Source organism: Vicugna pacos, chromosome 18 (genome assembly GCF_048564905.1).
Source record: "Vicugna pacos chromosome 18, VicPac4, whole genome shotgun sequence".
Taxonomy (NCBI): Eukaryota; Metazoa; Chordata; class Mammalia; order Artiodactyla; family Camelidae; genus Vicugna; species Vicugna pacos.
Genome location: NC_133004.1, coordinates 12,930,544 through 12,957,826, shown reverse-complemented (window position 1 = coordinate 12,957,826; position 27,283 = coordinate 12,930,544). Strand labels below are relative to the sequence as shown.

Here is a 27,283-nt window from a genome sequence, read left to right as displayed (position 1 = left end):
ACTGCCTGGGAGGCAGCACTGCCTGCTGGGGTGTGTGAAGGCTGGCCACGTACTGCCATACTTCCTCCTAGGGGAGCTCCGGGTAACCAAAGGGGTGTGGGTCTGGACATCAGAAAGTGCTATCATCTCTATGTGACCGTGGGAGAGTGTTCTAACCTCTTCAGATCTCAATTTCCTCCCCTATAAAAGGGGAGCAGAATGTCTGAGGCCGCCGTGTGTTGTTGTGCAGGTTGTGCACTGCTCGAGGGTATGTGGCTCTTGGGACTGGTGGAAGCTGCCCCCAGCCCATGCTCTACTCACTGAGCCCCTCTGGGGCTGTCACCACTCGGAGCCACACCTTTTTCTTACCAAAAGAGCCTTTGTCTGTGACCCAGAAAGTGCTTGACATGTAGTCAGTGCTCAGAAACCAGTATCTGCTTTTACCACTATCGAGGAATCATTTATGGAGAAGATGGATAAATGTGTCAAAGGATCTGGGGGGTGAGGGACACTGAGATTAGAGGTCATCTTTGAAGGGTAGATAGGATTTTAGGAGGTATGCCCGGAGGGAGTGGAGGTGCAGCATGGAATCTCATTTGATCAGCGTCACTTCTTCCCTTGAAATATTTCTTCCTCTCCACTTCCCTATCTCTTCCCTCCCCTTCCCACCTCTTCCCTCCCCTTCCCACCTTTCCCCTCCTCCCATTGCTTGTATGCCATGCCAGGGAAATTAGTGGAGAGCCACTGACAGATATTTTTAAACTTTGGATTATGGAGAAATTTTAATGTAGGCGAAATAGTGTGACGTACCCCCCTATGCCCAACACACGGTCTCACCCGGCTCCATCTCCCAAAGCCAGTCCCACTCCATGCCTGACCCTCCATCACCTCCACCTCCGTGTTATTTGTAAGCAAATAATTGCAGACCTCTTTTCATTTTATTTGCCAACATCAGTGAAAGGTTTTAGGCAGAGAAGGTTTGGTCTGGGTTTTAGGGAGGCTGTTTGAGCATCACTTGGGGGTGGGGTGGGGGACGTGAGGGCAGCAGGGAGACTGTCGTGCTGTCAAGGTGGGAGATGGGGGTGCCTCTCAACCAAGGCTTAGATGACAGAGGTGGAAGAGAGGGGACAGATCTGAAGGTGGCTAAGGCTGTAGGTGGTGCAGGACCAGTGACACCAGACGTTTTCCTTGGTGCCTATTTCATGGCAGTGTCCAACAGTGATGTTTTCCTTGGTGCCTATTTCATGGCAGTGTCCAACAGTGATGGAGCACTCAGTGCTTGCCGAGCTCCGAGCCAAGCACTTCTTGTTATGTGTGTTACCTTGTTTCAATCTCACCGGAGCCTTGTGGAATGTGCACTGTTAACCTCACTTTATGAAAGAGAAACTGAGGCCCAGGCTGGTGAAAGCAGCCTGTCCATCATGGCTAGGAGAGGGGGAAGGGGGCTTTAGTCCCAGGAGGCCAGGCTCTGGGGTTCACACCTCTAACACCATGCTGGGCAGCCCCTCTGGTAATGTTCCACAAGGACGGGTGACAATCAGTGGAACCGGTTTAAAACCTCTGCAGCTGCGTGCTGCCTCTTGTATTATTCTCCTGGCGTGAACACATCTTTCGGCAGAGGGCTGGGGCGCAGGCTTTTGCTTTTGCTTTTCTCCTGTCATTGCTTGTTTGCCTCAAACAACCACCAGGAAGGTGTCGGCTGCTGTTTTATTATCGCTGTTTCTGTATGTTTTGCCTTTGCTCTTTAAGGGCCGTTAGTGGAAGGCAGGGGAGAAAAGGTGTTATCTGGGCGGGCAGCAGCCGCTGCTGTGCGCAGCCTTTCTCCACGCGCGTCTTGTGCATTTTTCTGAAAGGCTGGGCGTCAGAAGAAACGAGGGCCAGCGTCAGGGACTGGGACCAGCAGCTCAGTGGCGGGGCTGTAACAGTTACGTAACATCTGTTTCTCAGAGGCACCCTGTTCCTAACTGAGCTGTGGTTGGTGCTGGGTGTTTCCATCCCCTCTATTAAACCGTAATCCCAGCCAAATGTTTTTAAGCGTTTCTTCTCTCAAGCTCAGCATTCTGAGCACAGAGGGGCTTGCTACAGCGGAGATTAAGGGGGTCTCTCTCTTAAATGTGAGCTTAACAAGCCTCTACTTATCTCGATGGCTCTGCAGATGGCGCCCACACAGCTGTCTCGGGGGCACTTCAGGATGGAGCCGCCTCCTGGGCTTCTGATGAGCCTGACACTGGGCAGCCTGGCAGTGTGGTGTCAGAGAGGATCAGTCCCGAGGCCCCAGTTGTCAAGCTCATCAGGGCAAGCTGGAATGCCTTTGAGGGTCAGCCCCCTACAGCAGAACCAGAGTGAAGGTGATCTGAAGGGAAGCAGAAAACTGGGGAGACTCGGAGGACGGAAGATGCAGGACCCTGAGGCCGCGGTCACGCTGACCCCCTCCTGCAGACTGCATGACTTTGGGTGATCACTTTACCTTGCTGAGCCTCGCTTTCCTCATCTGTGGCATGGGCATAAAGCACTACCTCCCAGGCCGTCATCGTGTATGCTCGTATGTAAAGCATCTAGACCACTGCCTGGCCCTAGGAGGCGCTCACATACGATGCTTTAACGATCTCACTGTGGCAGGCACTGGGTGCTACCCAAACTGCACTATTTCTTCATGCCCCATGACAAACCTGGACAATACGGAACAATATTCTCATTTTACAAAGAAGATACAAAGAATCAGAGGTGTGAAATTATTTACTTGAGGTCACACAGCAGCAAATAGGCAGGACCTGGGTTTGGCTACCACAACCCCCATTTCTCTAACCTGATCTTAAGAGGCCCCGCTTAGAGGGCCCCTTGATTCCAAACACCCCCTGGTAATCCCTGACAGCCTCCTGGAGTGTCCTCATGTTGGAATTTTCATTCAGACGCTGGTTGCCACACATGCCTTCACGTGAAGCGAAGACTACTTTGAAGAAGGCTCATCTTGGCTGCTGGCGAGCTCCCGGAATCTCTGGGCGCCTCCTGTGGACCCTGAGTCCCACCGTAGGGCCTGCCTTCGCAAAGGTTCTTGTTTACTCTGGGTGCTCCTTCCCTTATTGCCAGGTTCCCCCAAGGAGGTGGTTGCAAACTGGTTAGTGACAAGCCAGACTGGGCCTCGGGAGGACCAGAGGTGGTGCCCTTTCCCCGGGTGTGTGCACGTGTGTGCAAGTGATGGTGATGCCCTTACTTGGGTGATGCCCTTAGTGCTTGATCCCAGGTTCATCACCTCCTCCAGGTCCTCTGGTATCTTGAGATCCCAGCTTAGCATCTCGGTAATGGTGTATACAGAGAAGGAGGGTAGAGAGTCCAAAACATGGACTCGGAAATTGGAATACCAGTCCTGCTGCTTGCTTCCCGTGTGGCCTTGGGCAAGGTGCTTCCCTTCTCTGTGGCTCCATTTCCTCATTAATAAAATTAGGAACAGTAAGAGCACTTCCCTCCTAGGGAGCCACAGGATTCCAGTGAGGAACTTGATAGGGGGAAGGCAGGGCATCCCTAGGGCAGAATGAGTGCTCTGAGCTTAGGCCCCCTCCTCACTCTGAGTACAAAGCACCTCCTCATTTTTCTTTTCCTTTGAGAATCTCATGGGTCCCGGTAGAGGAGCAGATTGGACTTAAAAGCAGGAGACCTGGTCTGTTGGCCTGGCTCTGTTAGGGTATATGCTTTGTGGCCTTGGACAGGTCACGTAGCCTCTCTGAGCCTAGGCTTCCTCCACCCCTAAACGGGTGCAGTATGTGCCTTCCTGGGTTATGTATCCATCAGCAGAAGGGTCATGTGATGGAAAGGACCCGGGACTCTGTGACCTGGGATGTTTTGCTGCTGTGTCCCTGAGCCTCACCTTCCTGCTCTGGAAAATGGGCATAATCAGGCAGCTGTGAGAAGGGCTCAGCATGTCTCAAAGAGGGTGATGGCAACTGTCATTTTTGGGAGACTTCCGTGCCCTGTGTCCTGGGCTAGGTCTGGACGTGCATTATGTCAGTGATCGTTCCTAATTTGCTTAGTCTTCAAGCCCAAGTTGACACTCGACAAGAAAACAGGGTCTAAAAGAACAACAGATGTTGATAACATCGGTTCTTATTTTTCTTTGCAACTCTCTTTACAAATTTTATCCAAAATGGTCATATTTTGGCTTTTTTCATTGTCATTATTAGTCACTGTCTCTAATAATTATTAATGCAAGACATTGTTTCACAAGACATTGTTTCAAGTATAGCATATGTGTTGTAGATGGGTGCTTCTCAAACCATCTGCACCGAAGAACCAGTTGTTTTTGTTTTTTTTTAATTTCCAATTCATTGCAGACTGGTACTTTTATAAAATACAAAAAAAAAAACCTTATAGAAAAACTAGAATTCCGGATTTCATACCAGTGTGAAATTGCTTCACCCGTTTCTAAATGCCTACTGTGAACGTCTGTGCTTGCCGCAGACGGAGCAGGCAGTTAATCCCAGCCCCAGCTCCCGGGCGCCCTCTGCAGCACCGTCACAGACTAACTTCTCCGCCATTGCGGCACTAACAGCGCTGCGCGTGGCGGTTGTTGCCATCCCGTGTTGGCTGGCAGGCTCGATGTGGTTTTCCTCTGGCTGTGGCTTTGTTCACCACAGTGAAAATCCAGAAGTTGAGAGCTTGACCAGTGGAGAGGCTTCCATGACATCCCAATTTTACAAATAATGAACTGAAAAACTAGGTTTCTAAAATTCAGGGATGGCCTGACTGCAGTTCACACCTAAATGTGTGAAATCCTCCCCCTTTGTCTTTGCCAGTGGTTCCCAAATCTGATTGATCATCCCCGTCACTGGGGCCTTTAAAAAGTACTGCTTTGGACTCCTCTACGTTGAATCAGCGTTTTGGGGAGTGAAGCCCGGAAATATGCATTTCTCAGATGCCCTCCGAGTAACCAATGATTAGCTTGCTTCCGGAGCCTCTGGTCCACCCTGTGCTGCTTTCCTCCAGTCCATGGGGCTGACTCACCTGATCCCCGAAGGGCTCAGCTTCCTACTGTGCCCCAAGGTGGAGCGCAGGGAACACTGACGGTGGCTCTGACTCCGATGCCTTAGGCTCATAGCCTGGCCCCTCTAAGCCTCAAGGCCCCATCCACAGGAAGCCCTGCTCACCCTACAGGAGGGTGACGAGGGTCACGTGAGCTGATGGATGCAGTGCCCAGAAGAGGCCTGGTCTGTAGTTAGTGTTCCAAAGTGTGTTAAGGCAGGTGAGCACCAGTGAGGGCTTTGTCTTCACCTGGGCAGGTGCAGTGTCATCACCACAGAGGGAGGTTCCGGGTCCCTCCCCACAGCCACTCTCAATGGCACCCACAAACAGCATATGAGTTTTTTAAAAATTAGGTAGATTCTCAGGCATCAAGTGAACCTTCTTGGAGTTTGGGTATGTGACCAAAAGAACCTCGGTTGCTATTAAAATTTGGGGATATCTTGATCTAATTAGTCAGGAAGTGTCTAATTAGGTAGCCAAAGGAGGGTTAAACCATGATTTACTTGAATGTGATTAGATAGAACATTCTGATATGAAAGGAAATGCCAGAGGCATGTTGTTTTTTTTAAACTTATAATCTTTTCATGATTTGGCAGGTAATTATGATAATTCCTGGGATTTTCACTGACTTAAAAGCTTTTTCACAGACACATTATTTTTGGAGATCATCTTCACTGATGCTCCAGCTGGAAGGGATTGCTCAGTCTCCTGAAGCTCCAAAGGCATCATCTTACAAAACCCAACTAAAGTATCACTTTCTTGATGACGTCTCCCCCCATCCCTTACACCAGGGATACTAAATAGGAGTCATCCTGGAGGCCAGCATGCTGATCGATTGATCACGGCTGCCTGGGCGTCTTCTGGAGGAAGGAAGCAGTGATTGACTAGTGATGTCTGCCAAGCTGCAGGCAGTAAGAGAATCATGGAACCTGATAGGTTTCACCAGTCCCTTGTGGTTGGGTATGTAGGTGGGCTCCAGACACCTGAAGCTGAACTCCTGCTTGAGTGTGTATGCAAGTGGAGGCGCAGGCTAACTCCCCAGCAGGGGTTTGCTAAGCCACAGGGGATGTTGGCAGATGTTGGCAAATAGCCTTGTGACTTAAACGTCTTAAATCTTTCTGCCATCTTCTCTCCAGCCTAACGGAGGAAACCCAAATGATAAGCATTTATGCCTTATTAGCTCATGAGTTGTGCACCTTCCGGACACAACTTAGGAACTACATCTGCCACCATCCAGGTGCTCTCCTTGGGCCTTTGAGAGAATCAGGGCTCGGTTCCCCATCCCTTGGCCCATGTTGGGCTCTGTTTGAAGCTGCATCCCCTGTGGTCAGTGTACCTCCTGACTTGTCACTGTCATTAGTGTTGTCAAATGGCACCTCCTCCTTAACTGCCTTCAGTTTTCAAAGGGGGAGGGTAGAGTGCTTGCTTAGCATGCATGAGGTCCTGAGCTCAACCCCCAGTACCTAAACAGATAAATAAATAAGCAAATAAGCCTAATCCTTCCACCCCCCCCAAAAAGATTAATTTTATACAGCAGACTTTTAAAGTTGCCCCGAGCGTTGATGGTGCTGGAACACACTGAGTGCCTGGCTGTGACTTAGGGCATGGTCATAGGAGACTGCTTGGTATTTGTCAAGGCCAACAAGAGAAGTGAATCCCTGAGTGTTATCTCTGGGGGAGGCCTTTCCTGCCACCCTGCCTTCTAAGTCCTCCTCTCTCCCTGAGCTCTGACCTCTAGGATGTGAACCCCATGACTTTCCTGCCCCCAGCACTGGAAATAGTGCCTGGCAGGTGATGTTCCTGCTTTGGGGGCCAGTGAGTCTCTCTCCACAGCTGTCTGAGCTACTTGTTAGGGCACACGTGGCCCTTTTCCATCTGGCTTCTGGAGACTGCCTATCCTCCTTTTTCATGTCCCTTTCATGTGATCATGCATCATGTAAAACCAGCTCCTGTTCATTGAGCATTTGCTATGCCCAGACACAGTGCCGAGCTTGCTAAGTGCAGCATTTCGTTTCATCCACACAGTGACCCCATGAAGTGAGCATGGTTTTTAATCCCCATCTTGCATGTGACAGGCTTCAGGCTCATAGAGGTTTAGTGACTTGCACAAGACCAGCACAATTAAGTGATCAAGCCAAGGGCTGTCTTGCCCCGGAGTCTGAGCCCTTAGCCGTCTCTCTCAGCTGTCTCCCTGCCAACCTTCGGGCCTTTGCGCTTGCCATTTCCTCTGCTGGACGTGCCTTTCTCCTCTTTGTCCATAGGGTGACCTCCTAGAGCTCAGTATATTTATGGAACATAGAGGACCCTTGGGGCTGAGTGACATTAGGCGAGATGACAAGAGGAAGAGGGCAGGAAACAGTGTGCCGGAGAGAGGCCGGCGCCAGATCTTGAAGGCAGTTGGATTTTTATCCTTAGGGTGGTGGGAAGCATTGAAGGTTTTAAACAGCAGGTGACAATGTCAGATGTTGCTTTGGGAAGATCCCCCTTACTGCTTCGTGCAGGGTAGACTGGAGAGCACCTGTCTATCCCATACCTGCGGCTATTGAAAATAAGGAGGGAAAGTCAGATGAAATCTGTAAGTACCCTCAAGAGCCTCACAGAAATTCCAGCAGGCAGTTCGTATGCAGCCTGCTTTTATTTTCATAGTAATGGGAAATCTTTGTGATCTCAAATTTCTCTTCCGAGGCTCTCTGAATCTTGAATTCATGTCTAGGTACGCTAGAGTTTGGAGTTATTCAAGGAATAGCAAACTCAGTAGGGTTTATGTAAGATGAAAGCTGTTAATATCAATGACTGCATGCAGGGTTATGTAATGTAGAAATTCGGAGTTCTGGAGCTTAGTAACAGTGAGCACTGCAGCTGTAATGACTGCTGGAAATCGTTTCCTCAGATTTTGTCTCCTTGGTTCCATAGGATATTTTCCCCCATTCCTTTGTGCAAAGAAAGCTTTGTCTGATGTGGTCAAGTTACTCTCTGGCTGGAAAAAAAAAAAAAAAGAGCCAGAGTTTTGACAGCTCGTGATAAACACCACTTGAAGCTGGGATGTTTCAATGTTTTATGCATTTATGGAAAATTGTTTTAACACTCTGGCTTCCCCTGCCAAACAAAACAAAAACAAAGCAAAACCCTGTTTTGCTTTGGAAATGACAGTGGCATTTATTTAAGCTTGCATTTTGTGGGGGCACATTAGCAGGTATTTAGCGATGATATTGGCAGTGGTATGCGTTTCCTGCTTACTGTGTGGTAAATGGAGTCTTATCCTCAAGGAAGCTCGCGAAGAATTCATGTGATTTCTGTGTGGAGGAGTCAAACAGGCATTGTTAGTGGTGTATAAGTGATGTTGTATTTGTTTGTGAAAGGCCAAAAGATCGTCTTAAGCCTTTTTCCTACAAAAGGAATGAGGCAACCGGGGAATATTCATTTTAGCTACGTATGTATGACAAAAAACACTGGTTAAAACGCTCAGTGAGTTATTCACTTATGACATTTGTTAATTGCATGGTTCTTGCAATGTCTTTTGTGCCATTCACTTTGCATTTCACACTGGTTTGAAGAAGGTGGGCACCTGAGTGACAAAGGGAATGCCATTTGGGTGGAGATTCACTGAGCAAATTAATGAGAGCATCAGGGTTATAGCTGGGAGCCTGATAAATTTCATGTTGATGGCACCCGGCTCCCTTTAGTTTCAGGTGAAGGATTTTAATTCCTTTAAAGAGTCTAAGTGGTTATTCTCTCTGATAAATGGAAGAGTGCTCGTTATTAGGGAACTAAAAAATAAGGAAAAGTAGGAAAAGTGGAAAGAAAAAAATACTCTTTGATGTTAATATCTTAGTGTATTTCCTCCTATGCCTTTTACCCTTGGTATAATATATCCAATAAAATAAAATAAAAGGACTTCCCTTCAGTCCTCTTGAGGAATCAAGACTCGGGTAGATAATTTTTTTTCCCTTACAAAAGTTCTCCTTTTATCCTTTCTTTATTCTGACAGTATGTTTTATAGTTCATGTGGAGTACTTATTACAAATGGTCTAATGTTATTTATGCATTATGTAGAATTTAGTGAGTGCCTGGCTGAAGTCTGGGGTATGGGAGGGGTGATCTCTTGGGAAGGGCAGGGAGACGGGGGCTGGGAGGGGTCTGCCTGACCTCCGCATTCGGGGTTGGGGGGCTTTTCTTTAAGATGCTTGTCAGATTCTTCTTTTGGCGTTCCTGACGAGCATGGTAAGATTATATCTTACATTTCTCTTAAGTGTTTAAATAAGTTACAGTTGAATTCGATTTTAAGCCCCCATAAGGTTGCTCCTGTAATCAGAGAAATTACTGTATATTTTGACCGTATGGGATACTTCTGTGCTGTTTGTAAGTTCCAGCCTGAAAGATCTGTTGTTGTCTCTGTACGTCAGTCATAGGCTATCTTATGGCAACCTCCATTTTTATCTGGGATCAGCCAAGAGTGTTGAAATGCAGAAAAATTCACGGGCTCATCGGGCCTGAGTGAGTGGCACAGTGGGATGGCAGGGTTGTGACACGTAGCCCAGTGGACAAGAGCCAGGGCTCCAGAGTCAGCCCTTTGTTAGCTGTATGACCTCGAGCCAGCCCCTTAAACACCTCCAACATTGTTCTCTCTGGGAGGCAGGAATAACAGTACCTGCCTCAAGTATTCTCCTGGCGTAGAGTGAGCAGCAGCCATTGGGTGGCTGTCCTGCTGCTGTGCTCTGTCACCATCACCATCCTCAACAAGCCTCTGGTTCGGTTTTCTTGGTTTTCAGAACCGAAGCCTTCATGAACAGAAACAATTAGTCATTCTCCTTGTGCCATTAGCAGGGAAGTTCTTGACAGGTACAACTCAGATGAGAGCCTTTGCCTGGAAGGTGTTCGTGTCTTAAGAACAAAAGCCTAGAGTCAAAAAATGACTTGATATAGTCGTATTCTGACCGTAACTGTGGACCGTTGATTCCATAGTGTTAAAATCAACCAAGTCAAAAACGTATTCAACTCAGAGTGGATTTGCATAGCATGTAGGTAAGCAGTGTTACTCTTCCCATCCCAGCAACCTCCCGATGCCTTGCTGACAAGTGATGGGCTGCAAGCAGGTGGGACAAGGCGTGGGGACAAGACATGGGGAGGGTCTGCCCCCTGAGCCTCACTGTTTGGTGCTTGTGTGTTGCAGGTGGCGGAGATGCACGGGGAGCTGATTGAGTTCAACGAGCGCCTGCACCGGGCCCTGGTGGCCAAGGAAGCCCTTGTGTCCCAGATGAGGCAGGAGCTCATCGACCTGCGGGGGCCGGTGAGTGCTCCCACCCGGGAAGGCCCTGGCCTTGCCCTTCTGCCCATGCCATCTGGCTGCCCACAACCCCGCTGTTTCGTTTGTTCAATGCTCAGGGTATGGGAAAGTGCAGAGACTGGAAGAGGGAGCATCCACGTACCCACCATCCAGAGTTTACAAACATTAGCTGTCACCGTGTTTGCTTTTCTTTGGGTGGGAGGGGGTAAAGGAAGTAACATAAAATGCTGTGAAATCTATCAGAGCCCCCTTGGCAACATTTCACGCCTCCCCCCATGCCCATAATCCATATTCTGAAATTGGCATAAAGCCTTCTCCTCCCTATTTTCATACATTACTACATAGATCAATTTCCATAGCCATAAACAGTCTCAGTTCTGTGTAACTTCTACCTCCATGGTATTACTTGCACATACCTGTTTGCCCCGTGTGTGCCTGTGTTTGTTAGTCTTCATGTTTATTCAGTGTTGGGATTTGAGGACCATCCCGCGTGGATCCAACATAGGGTTTCTCAACTGCAGCACTCTTGATACTTTGAGCCGTTTCGTTGGGGCTCAAAGCCGTGGGGGCTGTTCTGTGCACAGTGCAATGTTTAGCAGCATCTCTGATTTTCTCACTAGAGGCCAGCAGCACCCCACCCAGTCATGGCAACCAGAATGTCCCCAGTGTCCCCGAGGGGCAAAATCGCCCCTGACTGGAAACTCCTGATCTAGTTCTTTCCCTGTTTCAATTCTTTAGTCCTCTGTTGAATGAAATACTGCAGTGTTTTAAATCTGGTCGTGTATTTGTGGGCATTTAGGTTGTTTCCAGTATTTTGCTGTTGCAACCCTTGTTGCTGAGAACATCTTGTCCTTTTGTGCACATTTGTGATAACTTCTTATTTGCTTTATAACTTTTATTATGTCAAACGTTAAATGTACAAAGGTAGGCAGATTAGTGTAATGCACTCGCACACAACCATTGTTCACTTGAACTGTTACCAGTCACGGTCAGTCTTACTTCAAGTTATCAACACCTGCTTTCTGATTGTTTTGAATCAAATACCCAACATTATTTCATCTCTAGACATTTCAATATGTATCTCTAAAACTCAACAAAACATAAATGTATTATTATCGTCACCCTTCCGTTGTCAGTAGTTCCTTTATACTAGCAAATATCAGGGTTCAAACTTCTTACTGTCTCATAATTTTTATAGTGTTTTTTGAATTGGGATCTATGTGAGGTCCACATATGTTGTAACTGACTGTGTCTCTTACTTTTTTTTTAACTTTTTTAAATTATAGTACAATATACCTAATATAAAATTGGCCATTTTAAGTGTACAGTTGTACGTTCATTAAATACATTCACATGGTTCTGCCACCATCACCACCATCCATCTCCTGAACGTTTCATCTTCCCCGGCTGAAATTCTGTGCCCATGAAACACTAACTCCCCCAGCCCTGGAAACCACCATTCTACTTTCGGTCTCTGTGTATTTGACTGCTCTCATGTTTCTTTTTGTCTGGAGAGTTCTTTATCTCTCTTTTTCTTCCAATTTACTTACTGAAGACACCAGGTCATTTCACCACCTGAAATCTGCTGATGGCACCTCTGCAGTCCTATCTGAAATGCTCCTCTGTTCCCTGCATTTCTTTAAATTGGCATTTGGATCTAGGGGCTTGGATTCAGATTTAATTTTGCTGATAACATAACTTGTTTTATGGTATTTTCTATCAGGAGATGCATTATGTCTGCTTGTCTCTCCTCTTCTGATATTAATAGCCACTTATGATCACTTCCTACATCCATTACACAAATGTTTCCTTAAGGTCAAGACCCAAGTGTGAAACTGCTGAGTTATACAGTGTGGTGGTTTAAAATTTGCTGAGTTTTTTAAAAAACATTTTCTTGTTTTGGTTTGTTTTTTGAGGGGGAGGTAATTAGGTTATTTATTTATTTATTTTTAATGGAGGTGCTGGGGATTGAACCCGGGACCTTGTACATGCTAAGCATGTGCTCTACCACTGAGCTATATCCCCTACCTCAAAATTTGCTACGTTTTGCCCTTTTATAAAGTAGAGGTACCTACTTATGATCCCTCTGTCCACGGGCAAGAATTTCTGCTGACGCTCTCACGTTTCTCCTAACGTTTTGAGGCGTGAGGTGGTTTTAATGTGTGTTTCTTAATGTGTGTTTCTCTGACCACAGTGAGGTGGACCATCTTTTCATTTGCTTCTTGCCTGTTTGGGTTTCACTTCTGTGATCTGTTCCTCACAGTCTCAGCCCATTTGCTATTGGATTATGTTTTTCTTACTAATTTGTAGTAGTTCTTAGCATGCATTTTGTCTGTGTTATCAATATCCCGTCCCCGTTTACGGCTGATTCACCACTCGCTTTCAACAAAAGGGGAAAACTTCAAACATCTGTAAGAGCAGAGGGAATCACTGGATGAAACCCCATCACTCCGCTTTCACGGTCATCGACTCAGGGTCGTTCTTACTTCATTCATGCTCATTTCAGTCTCTTCCCATCTCAGGTTGTTTGGACGCATATCCAAATCATGATATTATTCCATTCATAGATATTTCAGTATTTCTCACCAAAAGATATTCACAATACCATTGTCACACCTGAAAAATTAACGGTGACTCCTTAATATCATCAAATGTCCAGGCAGTGTTCTGTTTTCTCCAGTTGGCTTTGTTTTGTTGTTGGTTTGCTCTAGTCAGGACCCTAATGAAATACATCCATTGCAGCTGGGTGATAGGTCTCTTAATTCTCTTTTAATCTGTGTGTTCCTCCTCCGTATTGCTCTTCTCTCCTTGTGTTTTTGTCATTGCTGTTGAGGAAGCTTGGCCCTTTGAACTGTAGGTTTCCCGAGTTAGGGTTTTGTTGATCGCAGCCCTGTGGTGGTGCTCACCATTGCTCACTAATTGCTCATTAGCTCTAGAGTCTTGATAAGTTTCAGGTTTGATTTTTTTTTTTTTTTTTGGACACAGGAAGATTGTGCTAGGCCTCAGGCCATCAGCTTTCTTCTATTCCAGACCTCATGCTTTCTCCCTCCGTGGGGCCTCTGCTCCTGCTGCCCCCTCTGCCTGGAATACAGCTCTGGGCCCAGGTTAACTCACCCCTCAGTGTCAACTCATCTTCTCCCCAGGAACCTTGATGAGGTCGGAGCTGCTGTGCACAGTATGATGCTTGTATATCTCTCTCCCTTCTTCTCTCAGTGCAGTTCTAACATTTTTATCTGTCACTAATCAGCATCTCCATGAGGTGCCCCTCCTTGAGGGCAAGTTCCCTTTGAGTCCCAGTGATTCACATAGCAGGTGTTCAGTTAATGTGAGTGGGCTCATGGAGTGAGCGAGTGAATGTCGCAGTCTGTAAGTGGTGGAGTCTAGATTTTCCCTGGGCCCCTCTGACATGCAGGCGCATCTTCTCTCCTTGTGCCACACTCCCTTTTGCTTCCAGTCTGAATGCTCTGCAGGGCCCTGGCATCCATGCACTCAGAGGCAGCTCAAACTGTCATCAGGTCCTTTCCTGTGGGCAGGTTGTGATGGCCAGAAGGGAGGTGGGAGTAGAGTGGTCCTTATGGGCCTGAATTCAGGGCTGTTGGGAAGAGCTGGCCATTTGGGCAGGAGCCCCAAGGGCATTCCTTGACCTGTCCTTATTGCCGCGGGCCCACTCTGGTCATCTGCCCCGAGCAGACAGCCAAGGCAAAGGAAGGTGGAGCTGCAAGCTCAGGTTCTGTTCGGGGGTCCGCCCTTCCTTCCTGTCATGAGAAGCATCTCTTGTAGGAGATACTTCTTCATTTCTGCTCTCTACTCACCCAGATCAGACTTCCTCCCAGGCTGCCAGACTGTTTGAGTGTCTCAAGGGCAGGACCCTGTCTGTTTTATTTGGAAACCCCGGTTCCCTCTTCTATGAAGTGGGGAGTAACATGGCACCAGCCGCTCAGGTGGCTCCGTGTGATGCTGCAGGTAAAGCCGCTCGGTGCCGGGCACGTGGTGAGGGCTCCATTTTCATCGCTGAGTCCCCAGTGCCCAGCACGTGCTCGGCACATTGTAGGTGCTCAGTGATTGTTGGCTAAGTGAGAACTTCATCTTCACAGAACAGAGGATGACTCCATGGACCAAATAAGAATTTTTTTAAAAAGATAGGCACAGGGACAATTTCCTCTCTGGTATCTTTTTATGATATTACAGACATTTAAGCTAAGTCACTTATTTTAAGGAGAAGGAGTTTGGGATTAAGGGTTGAATTTTTTTCCTTTTCTTTTTTTGAATGTAAGTATTTTTAGGACTCGCTCATTATTTTTTTCTCCCTCTGGTATAAGACGTGAATGAGAGCATGCTGGAGTCTTTTTTTTTTTTCTTTCCTTTCCTTTTAGCAGGATTTGATTACAGCCCTGAAAATTCTCAAGGAGAACAGCTTCTATTTTGAATAATAAATAGAGACAGGGAAATAGAACCTTGGTGAGACTGCAAGAGGTAGAGGTCAAGTAAAGTCACAGCACAGGGAAGGCTGAAGGCAAAGCAACTCATTAAGGGCAAGTCTGTTCCTGCTGGGGGGAGGGGGGGAGCAAACTTGGTCTCACTGTATGTAATTGAACTTGGATTGCTCTTTCCTGCCCCTTCCGCAGGTCTCTGTTTCTCTGTCCTAAGTACCGTTTAAGTGGATCCCCTCCATTTAAGCAGAAAAGACGGCCCAGCCTGGTGTGACTTGAGGTCTGTAGAGTCCCTCCCCTCACTCAAAGGATCAGCCCTGTTGGTTTGTCCTCCTGTCCCCGCTCTCTGATCTGTCCCCTCCCTTGTCTGTTTGGTGAGGGCTGCGTGCTTGGGGTTGGCATACATTTTTATCCTTTCTCCCCCTGCAGCCCTGCGGTGGGGGGGTTATTAGGTCCATTTTTCACTTGAGCAGACTGAGGTGCAGAGAGGGTTCAGGACACACCCCAGGGCACACAGCTTCGTGGCTGCACCAGATTGCAAACCTAGGACCAGCCCAGACTTCAACACCATGCTGCTTACTCTTCTGTTTTTCTTTCCTTTTTCATTTCAAGCAAAATTCAGCGTCTTTTGTGCTCCAGGTACAACCCTCCTGGAGGTTTTAAAGATTCAGATCCCTCTGCGGTGAAGCTCTCACAGATTCCACTCCCTGCCTGCAAACCCAGTCTCCCGCTTCCTTGTCTCTCTGTCTCACTTTGTACATCAAAGTTTGTTTTGTTTTGTTTTTTTACTTTGGTCTTCTGATAACCTCATCTTGATACCAGACGAGCTCTTTGGAAATTTGGCATCTGGAGAAGGCAGAGTTTCCCAAGAGTAGAATAATGATTCAAAGGGCGTACATAGTTGGTGCATGTAGAAAGGACGTGGTGTTGTGACAGAGTAAGCTTGAAAGAGGATGTTCGACCGACTTCTTTGCTGTAGCACTTTCCGCCAGGGTGCCTCGTGGCCGTCCAGGAAGAGCAGATTTGCCGTGCTTTGTATGCGTTATCTCCCAAGACTACTTCCCCAAGGAGCATCTTGTCTAAGATGTTTTCCAAGGGATGCACTTAGGAAGGTTCGGGCCAAGTTACGTATCACGTTCGTTACCCACACACCAGCTGCAGAGAGATGGCGGCAGCCTGGTTTGTCCCCGAGCCTGCCTGGCCTGGGGTCCGCAGGGCCTGGGGAGGAGGTGGTGTTACATGGCTGTGGGGCGCAGCAGGCCTGCCCCCTTCCACAGGGGGTGAGTACTGGGCATTGAGTCCTGGGTCTGCCTGACCTTCCGCTGCCTCCCCCGCTGACCTGGGTCTCAGTCACCTGGACCCCACTGCGCCCCAGGCACTTAGGGCCTCTTCCACCCTGGCTCCCAGAGCAGGCCATGAGGTTCTCCTCGAGTCTCTGTGCTCTCTTTTGCTCTCTCTGTTTTTTTAATTTCTTTGTTTCCTCTTCTGTCGCTCAGCGTACTTCTCTCGTGTTCCTCCCTCTGCCTGCCTCCCTCTCCCTGCTTTTCTTGTTTCTCACTCTCTCTGCTCCTTTCTTTCTTGTCCTGCCTCTCTCTCTCTCTGCATCTGTCTGTCTGTCCGTGCCCTGTGCTGAATCTCTCTGTGGCTCAGTCTCTTTCTCCTCGCCCCCTCCCCTTCCCACGGTCTGCGGTTTCATAAACATTTACATTGCTCTGCAGTGTGGTGATGGTGCTAGTCACTGCAGTTGCCTTGAAAAACTGCAGATCCTTTCTGCTTCCTCCTCATCGTCCAAGACTTTTGTGTTTTGGATCCTGTGAAGTGGCTTACAGTAGAATCACCTTCCACCAGAGCCTTCGCAGACTCCCCTCTTGTCTGTGCCCCTCCCAAGTGCTTGGCTGGCCCCTGGTCTGTTCCTGTGGCGCTGTGTGCTCCAGCATCTGTCACTCTGTCCTTCTACTTTGTGTTGAATTGTCTTGTTTTTAATCTGTGGATGGATAGCTGCCCTGCATCAGGGGCTGTGTTCATTTTCCTCCTCTCGGGGGCTGGTACACAGTCACTCAGGGAGCAGGTGCCACCACGTAGTTCTGGCCACGCCCCTGTGATATCTATGGAAGCACTCTATTAACCACAGTATTTGATAATCCAGAAAGGTGCCTCCTGGAGCCCACTGGATGGCGGAGACTTTCTGTTAATCCTCTCTGTAAGCTGCTGGGTGTTTCCATGGGACACCGTCCCTCCACTATTGAAATGACTGAGCTGGTGAGAGAGAAAGATGAGGAATTTGAAATTCAGGGGTGAGACAGATAGAAAAAAACTCATCTCAAGTTTTGTAATAAGGTTTACTTTGAAATAAAATGCTTCCTGGGACTTTCTTGGTGTCTTTAAAACCTTCAGAGGGAGTGATCTCCTTTGAGGGCTGGTGCTATTTAAGCACAGAGGCTTAATAAGAAATATATTTTTCAGCTGGGTGGCACTTGCCGAGTATCTAACGATCAAGCACCAAATTGTCTGTGGTCCCGTGGCAGCTCTAAACAGCGCGTTCCAAATTATAAGAGGCTTTTTAATTCGGCAGTTGGACATCCGTGTTCTAATCGCCTACCGCCTTGGAGATTATTTTTAAAAGTGCCATTTAAGAGAGACTACTAAAAATGTGTCTCACATAGAGGCTTAGCTTAGAAATATTAGTTTTTGACACAGAATTGTCCGGAAAGATGCTTGCAGAACCCACTTTGCACAGCTCAGTGCCAGGGAATAAAAGCCCCTCTTTGAGCCCAGTTATCTTTTTTCTGTCGATGGGCAGACGCTCCACGTGATCACACGCTCCTTGACATTAATGCTGAAATCACAGGTCTGTCTGCCCGCACGTGATCAGGTATTGGCCCTGTTTTTTGCCTGGTTCACTCATCGCCGTGGGTAGTTGGTTCTGCTGAGGAGCCGGGAGGGGCTACAGTTTAGGGTTTGGGTAGGCAGAGCCTGGCTACCCACAGCTCACAGGTGTGGAACTTTGAAATTACATTTCCATTAAGATCAGAGTTTTGTGTCTGTTGGCAAATGCAGCGCATGCAAACTTTATCGCAAAGCTGATCCCTCATTGATGCAAATGGGGAGCGTTGGGAAAAGCAATGAGACCTGTGCACCTGGTGCTCCCGCCTGCCTGCTGCTCCGGGTTCAGGGAGGAATTTGCTGCACCGGCTTAGTCGGTCACTCGTGTTTTGTGCGTTTGGCTTTACCCAGAGTATGGGGTGCACTGCGGGGATGTGGAAGAGAAGATAAAGAGCAGAGTATGTTTTGTGAGACTTGCCTCTCTCTGGTTTGACTGCACTGCGACTCGGCTGGGAGACAAGGGTCCAAACAAGAGGACTCTGAGACCCTCCTTGCCACTGATTTGGAAGAGGTAAAAGCCAGGATTGCAAGGCAACTTCTGCCCCCTGCTTTGCCCTCTCGCTCTTGTCCAGCATGGCTGTGTGATTGCTCATTTTGAGGGTGCTGCTCACAGCCCCACCAGCCAGAGAAATGACAGGCAGCGACAGTCAGCAATGCTCTTGGGGCGCCCGGGCCCTGAACTCCCCTTCTGTTTACCACCAAGTCCTTCCTGACATGAACTCGCCCTTCCTTCTTTTATTTTCATCTGACCCAGGAGCTCAGGGTTGGATGAATCGAAATCCTAGTTTGTGACACACACCCATTACTGGTGCAGGCAGGTCCGCCTCTTTGTTTAGTAAGTGAGCCCTGATCTCACTCTCTGCCTTCCATTCCCAGACCCCACCCCCCACCTCCCATGGATAGAACCTCAAGATCTCGGGTTGCTTGGCCCCTAATCAGTGTGTATTTTATTGGCATGTGGGTTTCTGTCTAATGTCACTAGCGTGGGAAAGCAGCTCTGGAGGCTCCGGCAACCACATGGGACTCCCGTATAGCCCGGTCTGGGCTCGGACCGCTGTCCATGCTCTCAGACTAGAGCACTGTCCTTGGCTTGTTTCAGTTTTGTCATCCTCAAAACTCAGACTCTCCTGGTTTCCTCCATTCTGGCTCCACCGTGCCTTGTAAATCTGACCAGGACATGACCAGCTAAATCCTAATTTAATGTACTCTATTTCTGTTAAAATAACAGATGCTGTAATTCCGGGGATACATAATAACCACATGATTATACTTGTATAAACCCTGTAACTAAATATATGTTTTTATTTCTTAATGTGTATCTTTCTCCACAATAACAGAATTCCCCTCTGATTAGTCCTCCCTTCCCCACCAATTGCATGTGACTTACATCTAAAAAAAAGAGATTTCTTCCTAGTTTTTTATAATATTTTAAAAAAGGGGGGGCCAGATCTTCTTTTTGCTCTCCTGGCCCATCGTAAAACCCGGGGCTGCGGAGTTGGAGAGTGAGTGGTGGCTCACTTTTCACTGAGTGGCACCTGTGCATTGGAGGGATATTATAGATTGTTCTGGAAGCTTTCCCATCTCCCTGAGGTGGGTTTATATAAGCTTCCATTAGAAATAAAGGCTGTTTATGCTGTAGGTGTCGTGGGGGTCGATGTCCACGTCAGCTGGTTTGTGGGATGCAGAGATCGTGCCTAGACCTATTCTTGTCCCTTCTCTGGGAGCCCAAGCCAAACCATTGGCTGCCTTGACCTGTTCTTTTGAAAATGACCTCTTCTTGAGGGGCAGGGGCCCTCTTGGAATTGCCTACAGGGTTCCCGAGCCTTCTTGCCTGTCGGGTCTGTAGAGCTGCTGCTCTTGTTTCCGAGGAAAATGGTTTTGCTGATAAGGGCTCGAATGGTGTTTTCCCAGATACGCAAACACTGCGGGCCTGGGCCACACGAAGGCGCGCGGCCGTGGTTTGAGATGTGACCGCTGCTGTCAGCCAGGCATTTGAGATCTGACTTGGCCAAGGCTTTTGATAAAGTCAGAACACCTCATGTCCACTCACATTTTTGTTTCTTTTCTGGGAAAGTGGCTTTATCTTTTTGCTGCCCAGGGTGTCCTCACCTTTGCCGATGTGAGTGCGTGTGCCTCCCGTGGGAACCAGCTCCCTCCTCCGTTACAGCAAGGCTCACGGGCAGCTGCTGCTCCCGGTGCCTCTATGTAGTGCGGGGCTTCTTTTAGCTTTGTTGTAAAAAGAATCTGGCAGATGCTGACGGCCAGCTTGGCTCTGGCCTTCCTCCTTGCCGCTTGCTACTGGCCCCTGGGCCGCAGAGTCCCTCCGGCCCCCTTCCTTACCTTTGCTTGTGCCCTTCCTTCTCCTTGCAGGGCCTCGCTTCTCTGCCTTTTGACTTTCCAAAGACATGCTTTAACATTTTTTTCTAAATGACACAAATAATATAAGAATATATTTTTGAAAGAAATCAAGTACTGGACAGCTGACAAGGGCATAAAATATAGGTGGCCGTCTGCCGGAGACCCTCAGCGTGAAGAGCTTGGTGCGAGTCCTTCACGAGTGAGTGTTGCTTCTTCCTTCTCAGTCTCCCCACCCTTCCAAATCCAGATCGCTCTGAAGTCCTTGGCGTCCTCGTCAATACTGAGTTGTTTTTATTTTTAACTTCTGAATTCCTGCCCTTGTTTTCCCCCTCTGGACCACCCATTTTGTCTGCTTTCCTTATGTTGTCCTTTGTTTATTAATTAGTTCATTTCATTGAATTATACCCAATTGAGTTTTTTTCTTCCCCTGGACAGACATTGCTTTTCCAGTGGAGACATGTTAACACGGAGTCGCAGTGGAGTGTGAGGAGGGTCTGGTAGATGGTAGCCCTGGATGCATATTTGTTGAATGACTGAATTAGCAACCAAGTATGAATTATGTAGAGTTAGAGGTAATGGTGGTGCAGTGGTGGGTTAATTAATGGCTGGGATTGTCCTGGAAGGCTTCAAAGAGGAAGTGTTTGACTTGGTTATTGAGGGATGTGTAGAACTTGGTGAAGAAGATGCGCCTGGTGGGCAGGGGGAGTGGTGGTGTCAGTCAGCATGCTGTGTTCGTGGATATGATCATCCTCCACTTTCACTGCTGTATCTTTTGGCTTCTCCCTCAGATACCAAAGTCCTTAAAAAGAGTGGGAGTGGCATTTACACACGTGCCTTCAACAGGTGACATTTATTGAGCATGTGTTACACACCAGATCCTTTCCCAAGTGTTTCGCATGTAGTAGCGAGCCCGTGAGGGAGGTGTTCCTGATTCATTTTAGAGATACGGAAACTGAGGCACTAGTAAGGTGGATGGTGTCCCCAAGTCCTCATGACTAGGAAGCGTGGGGCTGGTCAGTCTTACTTTTTCAGCCTTCTTGTTCCTGTCTTTAGATGGGACTGGTGATGCCCACAAGAGAGAGTTGTGAGGTTTGAATTAAATGAGATGATGCCTCTAAATCATCCAGAGTAGGAGGCCAGATCTCAGCGGATCCTAACCCTGAATAAAATACCCTCCACCTCCTGCTTTATTTTCCTTCACAGCACTTACCACTGCTCGGCATAGAGCTGCTTATTTGTTGTCTCCCTCTTTGTCCCTTTTGTCCTTGACTGTGTCCCCAGGACCTGATAGAGAGTACTAAATATTTTTTGAGTGAATGAATGAATGTTAATTCTCCCTTCCCCCCAGAGTATCGTGACTGTGGATGCTTAGAAAATACTAGGTGAATTCTACTGAAACTAAACAGTCTGTGCCAGTTCCATATACTGACAAGGGACCATGAATTTATGTCAGAAGATGATCAACACTGCTGTTTTCATTTTTTATTTGCTGTCGTGTTTAGAGAACTGTCTTATGTCTCCCACCCCTGATTTTCATGATGTTTCAATTTAAGCATTTCCAATTTGGGTATGAAATTATCCGTCAGTCATAGAGAAAATTTGTGCCTTCCTTGGTGGCTTGGGAACAAGCCAGAGCTTAACTGGAGTGGCTAACTGCTGGAAGAGCACGCGCTGGAGAAGGCATGCCCCCTCTGCCCCGGGCCCCCATCTGGAATATCGCTTCTCCCCCTGGACTGTGGTCTGATCTTGCTTGTCCCCCAAGACCCAGTGAGGAGGAGCCTCATTTGTTTATTCACTGGTTACGTATTAGCATCCTGTGTGTGGCAGGTGCTGACCTGCACAGCAGCAGCGCAGAGAATAGGCCCGGGACTGTCCCTTGGGCCCTCCCAGTCAGCTGTGGTGGAGGAGACGCCCACGTGAGCTGAGCAGGGGTGATGATGTCCAGGGCCTCGCCAGAGCCCCTGAGCTGTGAGTATCTGTGCAAAATCTTGAGCCATCACACCATGGAGGGCTGCCCGGGGAGCTGGCCCTGCCCAGCCCGCGGATCCGCGTCTCCTGCAGCGCGAGGCGTGCGGCCCTGCTGTCGGGCACGCTGACTCAGGTGGGTCAGGATAACGCAGACCCTGTGAGGGTGGGGAAGCTCTTCCCTTTCAGTTTTCTGTCAGCAGTGCTGCTGTGGTCTCACTTGGCACTAGCTTGTCTTTAGTGCTTCTTCGGCTCCGGGACAGTGAGTGTGGGCCTCAGGGTCAGAGGGCTGGTCAGTGTCTAGAAGTCCAAGTGCTAGGGCTCCAGCCCAGATCGGCAGGAACCCCAGCCTCCCGCTGCCGGTTCCTCCAGGGATTCTAAAGCAGGTGGCGCTGAGAACCACTGACACAGCTGAATAAAGTTTGCTCTCATTGGATTCAGTCTGCTTTCTTTACATAGCATGTGAAATTGGTTTTCTATTTGCTAGAATGATTTCCTTTCGAGTAAATTTTACAAGTGGAAAAGGTGAGTTGATTTTAAAAATAATGTTAGTAAACAGTAGCGCGAGTCACAGTGAAAGTGGCCACAATCACGGCGCTGCCTGGTGCCGGGCTGCAGCTCGGGGAGCGCGCCTCTCTGTGTTATCACGGGGTCAGAGTCTTCGGTCTCCTCGTCCTGGCTCCCGTGGAACCCCTGGGGCTGGCTGGGCAGCGTGCTGGCGCTTCATGAAGGGATTGCGCAGGAGTGGGGGGGGGGAACGAAACTCACCATGATGCTTGTGCACGGATTGTACTAGTTACCTATTTCTGCATCACAAATTGTCCCCGAACTTAGAGGCAGAAACAGCATTTTGCAGTAGTACCATTTGCAACCTCACTGTTTCTGTGGGTCTGGAATCCACGCTGTTTAGCGGGTCCTCTCTCCGGACTGCGGACATCTCGGGCCTGACCAGGGGAGGCCCGGCGCTCCCTGGTGTGCTTGTCGGCAGGACTCAGCTTCCCAGGGGCTCTTGGACCGAGGGCCTTAGTTTCTCCTAGGCTTTTGGCTGGAGGCCGTTTCTTGCCATCCTGGCTTATCGTGGCCATTGGCTTCCTCCAAGTGAGCAAGGCAAGTAGGAGAGAGACCATGAATACGGAAGCCACGATCTTTTATAACCTAACCTCAGCAGTGGCGTCCCATCACTTCTGCCTTCATCTGCTCGTTAGAAGCACGTCAGTAGGGCCAGCCCACACTCTGGGGATGGGATTACACTGGGCGCGAATGGCAGGAGGTAGGGACCACTGGGACATGTGTTAGAAGGCTGCTGCTGAAGACACTCCCTCACTCACATACCTGTCACCTTGAGGAGCAACTGGGAGAAGCTGTGCTGCTTCTGAGCACTCACTAGTTATTTTGTGCACCGAGTGAATCTTGTAACTGGTTTTGTTTGGTCACGAGGCATTTGAGTCAAAATTACTGCTTTCTTTTGATTATGGAGAAAGATTGTACAGGAATTTATGATCTGGACATTCTGTGGCAGGACTTCCTACACTGATGCCCTCTAGTCTGGTCTTCAGTAGTAATTCTGTTCTCTCTCTTCCATCTCTTTCTTCCATTCATTTTGTATTATTTTGTTATACTGAGTTGTATACATTGTTACATGCCTGTACTTTCTCATGTCTCAGAGTTTGGGGAACTTGGTATTTGTGCATTTTGCTGTCTCGGGGTGGACTCTTGGTTTCTAGGGAATGCCTGGACCAGCACCCCTGTTTTCCTCGTGCCTGGGGTTTCCATGCAGGAGCACGTGGGCAGGGCTGGCACTGAAAGTCCTAAGGCAGCTGGTGGCGGGGGGATCACAACACCTGCAAACCCGAGGAGCAGTGACCAAGGCTTTCTGTGTTCTAAGCCTGCACATGCCTCTCTCCTTCAGTAATGGCATGGTTTGGGACAAGGCCCTTCACCTCTTTGGGCCTCAGTTTTCCCATCTATAATATGGGCTGTGGTGTATTAGTCAGGGTAGGTTGTGTTGTGCTGCAGTAACAAAGAACTCCAAAATGCCATTTCAGAAACCACAGAGGTTTCTATCTCGTCCACGTTATGTGGCCTTCACAGGTTGGCCAGGCCTCTGCTGCATCTTGTCACCATCCTCACACCCAGACCCAGGCTGTGTTAGAGGGGACGAGACAGCCTGGCCGAGCACACACTTTCTCTCCCACCCAGATATGAGACACATCACTTCTCTCTTACTTCAGTTGCAAAGCAAGTCCTCTGGACGCACGTCAGTGGGTGGGTGGGAAAGAGCAGTCCTACCAGGCACCTGGAAGGAGCAGAGTTATTTGTGGGTAGCCCTGATGACTTCTAGAGGTGGCAGCTTACTTGCCTCCCAGGGTGGCGATGAGACCTCAATCAGATTATCTATGCAAAGCTTTCAGTGCCTGGCACCTAGGGAGCACTCACTGAGCAGTGATGCTGATGGGGGTTACAGTGGCTCTGATGGTGATGCTGATTAGAAGTACAGCTTATCCAGAGTCCACAGTTTACAGACCTCTGTCTTATTGATCTGTTCATTCAGTCTGTGCGTGTCGAGTTTCTCAGTTTCCTGAGTTCCACGTACTATGCTTTGAACTGGGGATCAAAGACAAGATGGACATGGTCTGTGTCCTTAAGTAGTTCAGAATCTCTCCTTGGACACAGGGATTGAAGGATTTCCTTTGAACTTTTATTTCAAGGGCTTGGCCTTCCTGGGAAAACATACAGAATAAAATGAAACAAATGCCAGAGCTGGAAGGAATGACCATTTGTGTATCAGTTTGGAGGCTCACAGCCACAGAAACAGAGGCCAAGCCAAAGTGGCATCAGCAAAGCCAGGGATCTGTCTCAGTAGATAACTGAGAAGTTCAGAGCTGGTGGCCGTGGCCCCATCTTCTCAGTCATCATCAAGAGAAAGAACAAGACTGTCCAGTGTTTCCAGCAAAATCCCCAGGCTTCACTCTGACCAAACCAGTTTAGTTCAGCCACCAGTCTTGAACCAGTCACTGTGGGCACAAGGGCAGGATATGCTGGCTGACGCGAGTTACTTGGTGCCCACCCTTGGATCGAGGCGCAGGGTTTCTTTCACGCAGGTCTCTCGGTGAGGTGATTTCCCAGGAGGGGAGTGGACGCCAGGCAGCAGACAGCCACAGCCCACCCCTTTATCCTGCCTCTGCCTTTCCCTGGGAAGGAAATGGAAGCGCAGAGCAGGGAACTGGCTTGCCTGCTGCCATCCAGCATGTTAGAAACAGAGCGGGGACCAGGCTGTGGGTCTCGGACTGCCCTCTTGCCACTTTGACTCAGTTCCAAAAACATCTTCTCAGAAAGTCATCAGTTTCAGAGAAGGGTTGGGGAAACATCGCACTTTGGGAGATGGGATTATGAAACAGATGTTAAATTGCACTATCCCCAGCGTCTTTAATTAGCAATACTTCATTATTTATTGCTTATTGATAAAAGATGGAAAATTAGGCAGTTTTCTCCCTGGCAGGACTGCTTCTTGTGTCTGATCTCAGGGCTGGGGGTGCGGTGTGGGGCTCTAATTGTTTTGGTGACTGGCTTTCAGAGTCATCCGTGCCAGCAAGTGGCAGCTTCCCAGCAGCGATGAGGCCGTTGTTTAGCTGGTTGTGGCGGGCACTGATGTGTGTGTTTGGAGGTGGGGGGAACTGTTAACTTGGATATGTGAGTATTTCTGGAAGGGGCTGTTTTGGAGTTACTGCTAGTCTTCACTGCTGAACATCACACAGCAAGTTGTCCACAGGCTGGTTCTGGAATGTGTCTTTTTAGTGTCTGAGGACAGGAGCTCAGTGTTAAGAATTTTCTCTCCCTTTCTGCCATTAATGTCATCATCTTTTAGTACTGTACAGGGGAACCCCTAAGGTCAATTAGATGCTTGAACTGTTCTGTGGAATTGGTTTACCCACCTACCCTCCCATCCATGTGGCATTTCCAAGAGCCAATAGCCTAGTGGGTTGGGTGGAGTGAGTGAATTTAGGAAGTGATTTGCACCTTTAGGCATTGCATTCATCATGGAAGAACATGTCTTCCAGCCACTTCCTCCCCCCAGCTTCTGACATGACCATGCCTACCAGCGAGTCACACCGTGACCTCCTTACTCTTTCCCCTAGGAGATGCTTGCTGAGTGCCTCCTCGGTGCCCGGCACTGGGACACAATACACCAGACTGTATGTCATCCTTTCACTTAATCCATGATAAGCCTTGCAGGGAAGTAACACTTGTCCTCTTTATAACTGAGGAAAGTGAGGCTTGAGAAGTCGGGGGCCTTGGCTAGGACGGCAGAGTCGGGGCGGGCCTCGCCCTGCCGAATCCCAAAGCCCTGCTTTTTCATGACGTGTTGTGGCCCAGCGTGGACTCTGGACCCCACGCTGCCTGGGTTCCCTCCTGGCTCTGCCCCTTACAGCCCTATCCCTTCAGCAAGTTAGATCAGCTCTCTGAGAGTCTGTTTCCTCCTCTGTAAAATGAGGTTAATAATAGTATCAACCCTATAGGCTAACAGTGCATTTAAAATGTGTAACACGGAGCCTGGCACCAGCACCGAGCAAGAGACCAACACATAGAACAAATCACCACAGACCCGGTGGCTTAAGGCAACACACGTTTATTCTCTCCCAGTTATGGAGGCCAGAAGTCTGAAATCACAGTGCCACTACTGGCAGGGCCAGACCTTATCTGGGGACTCCAGGGAAGGGCCTTTCTTGCCTCTTTCTGGCTTTTGGTGGCCCCGGGCGTTCCCTGGCCGAGGCCACAGCATTCCAGTCTCTGCCTCTGCCTTCACGTGGCCTTCCCCTGCTTCTCTCTGTGTGTCTTTTATAAGGAGCCTGACCATTGGGTGTAGGGCCCACCTGCATCGTCCAGGATGATCGTTTCTCAAGATCCTTAATTTAATTCTATCTGGAAAGATTGTTTTTCCAAATAAGGTCACATTTACAGGATCTGAGACCTAAGATACAGACATACCATTTCGGGGGGGATACTGTTCAACTCACTACAGCTGCTATTGGTTTTTTTTTTTAATGTTTTTTAAAAGCATTTAAAATTTAAAATGTTTTTTAAAAGCACAAACATTACAGGAATATATTCTCACTGTGCACATTCAGATGTTAAGTTAAAATCTCTTTGGCGACCACCCCAACTCTATTCCCCTCCCCAGCGATCCTGGTCCTGATGAGTTCAGTGGGCATCTTTCCAGACATTTCTGTTAGGATAGAAAGATAAACATCATCATCACAGATTACTACCCTGTTGCCAGACACCATGAGAGGTCCAGGGTGTCTGAGGCGAGTGAAAGCACAGCTTGGCGCCTGGTCAGCTCGCAGGCCTCTAGGGAAACAGGGTAAACCAG

General features: G+C 48.5%; 1 protein-coding gene across 3 annotated transcripts in view; it reads left to right on the top strand.

Annotated features, from left to right (window-relative positions):
• SNX29 (sorting nexin 29) overlaps positions 1-27,283 on the top strand; it is a 478,692-nt gene that overhangs the window by 287,853 nt on the left and 163,556 nt on the right. For all 3 annotated transcript variants that reach the window (XM_072942171.1, XM_072942172.1, XM_072942173.1), the window contains exon 16: positions 10,163-10,279. In XM_072942171.1, the coding sequence (XP_072798272.1) occupies positions 10,163-10,279 (117 nt within the window). The remainder of the gene's footprint in view (positions 1-10,162; positions 10,280-27,283) is intronic.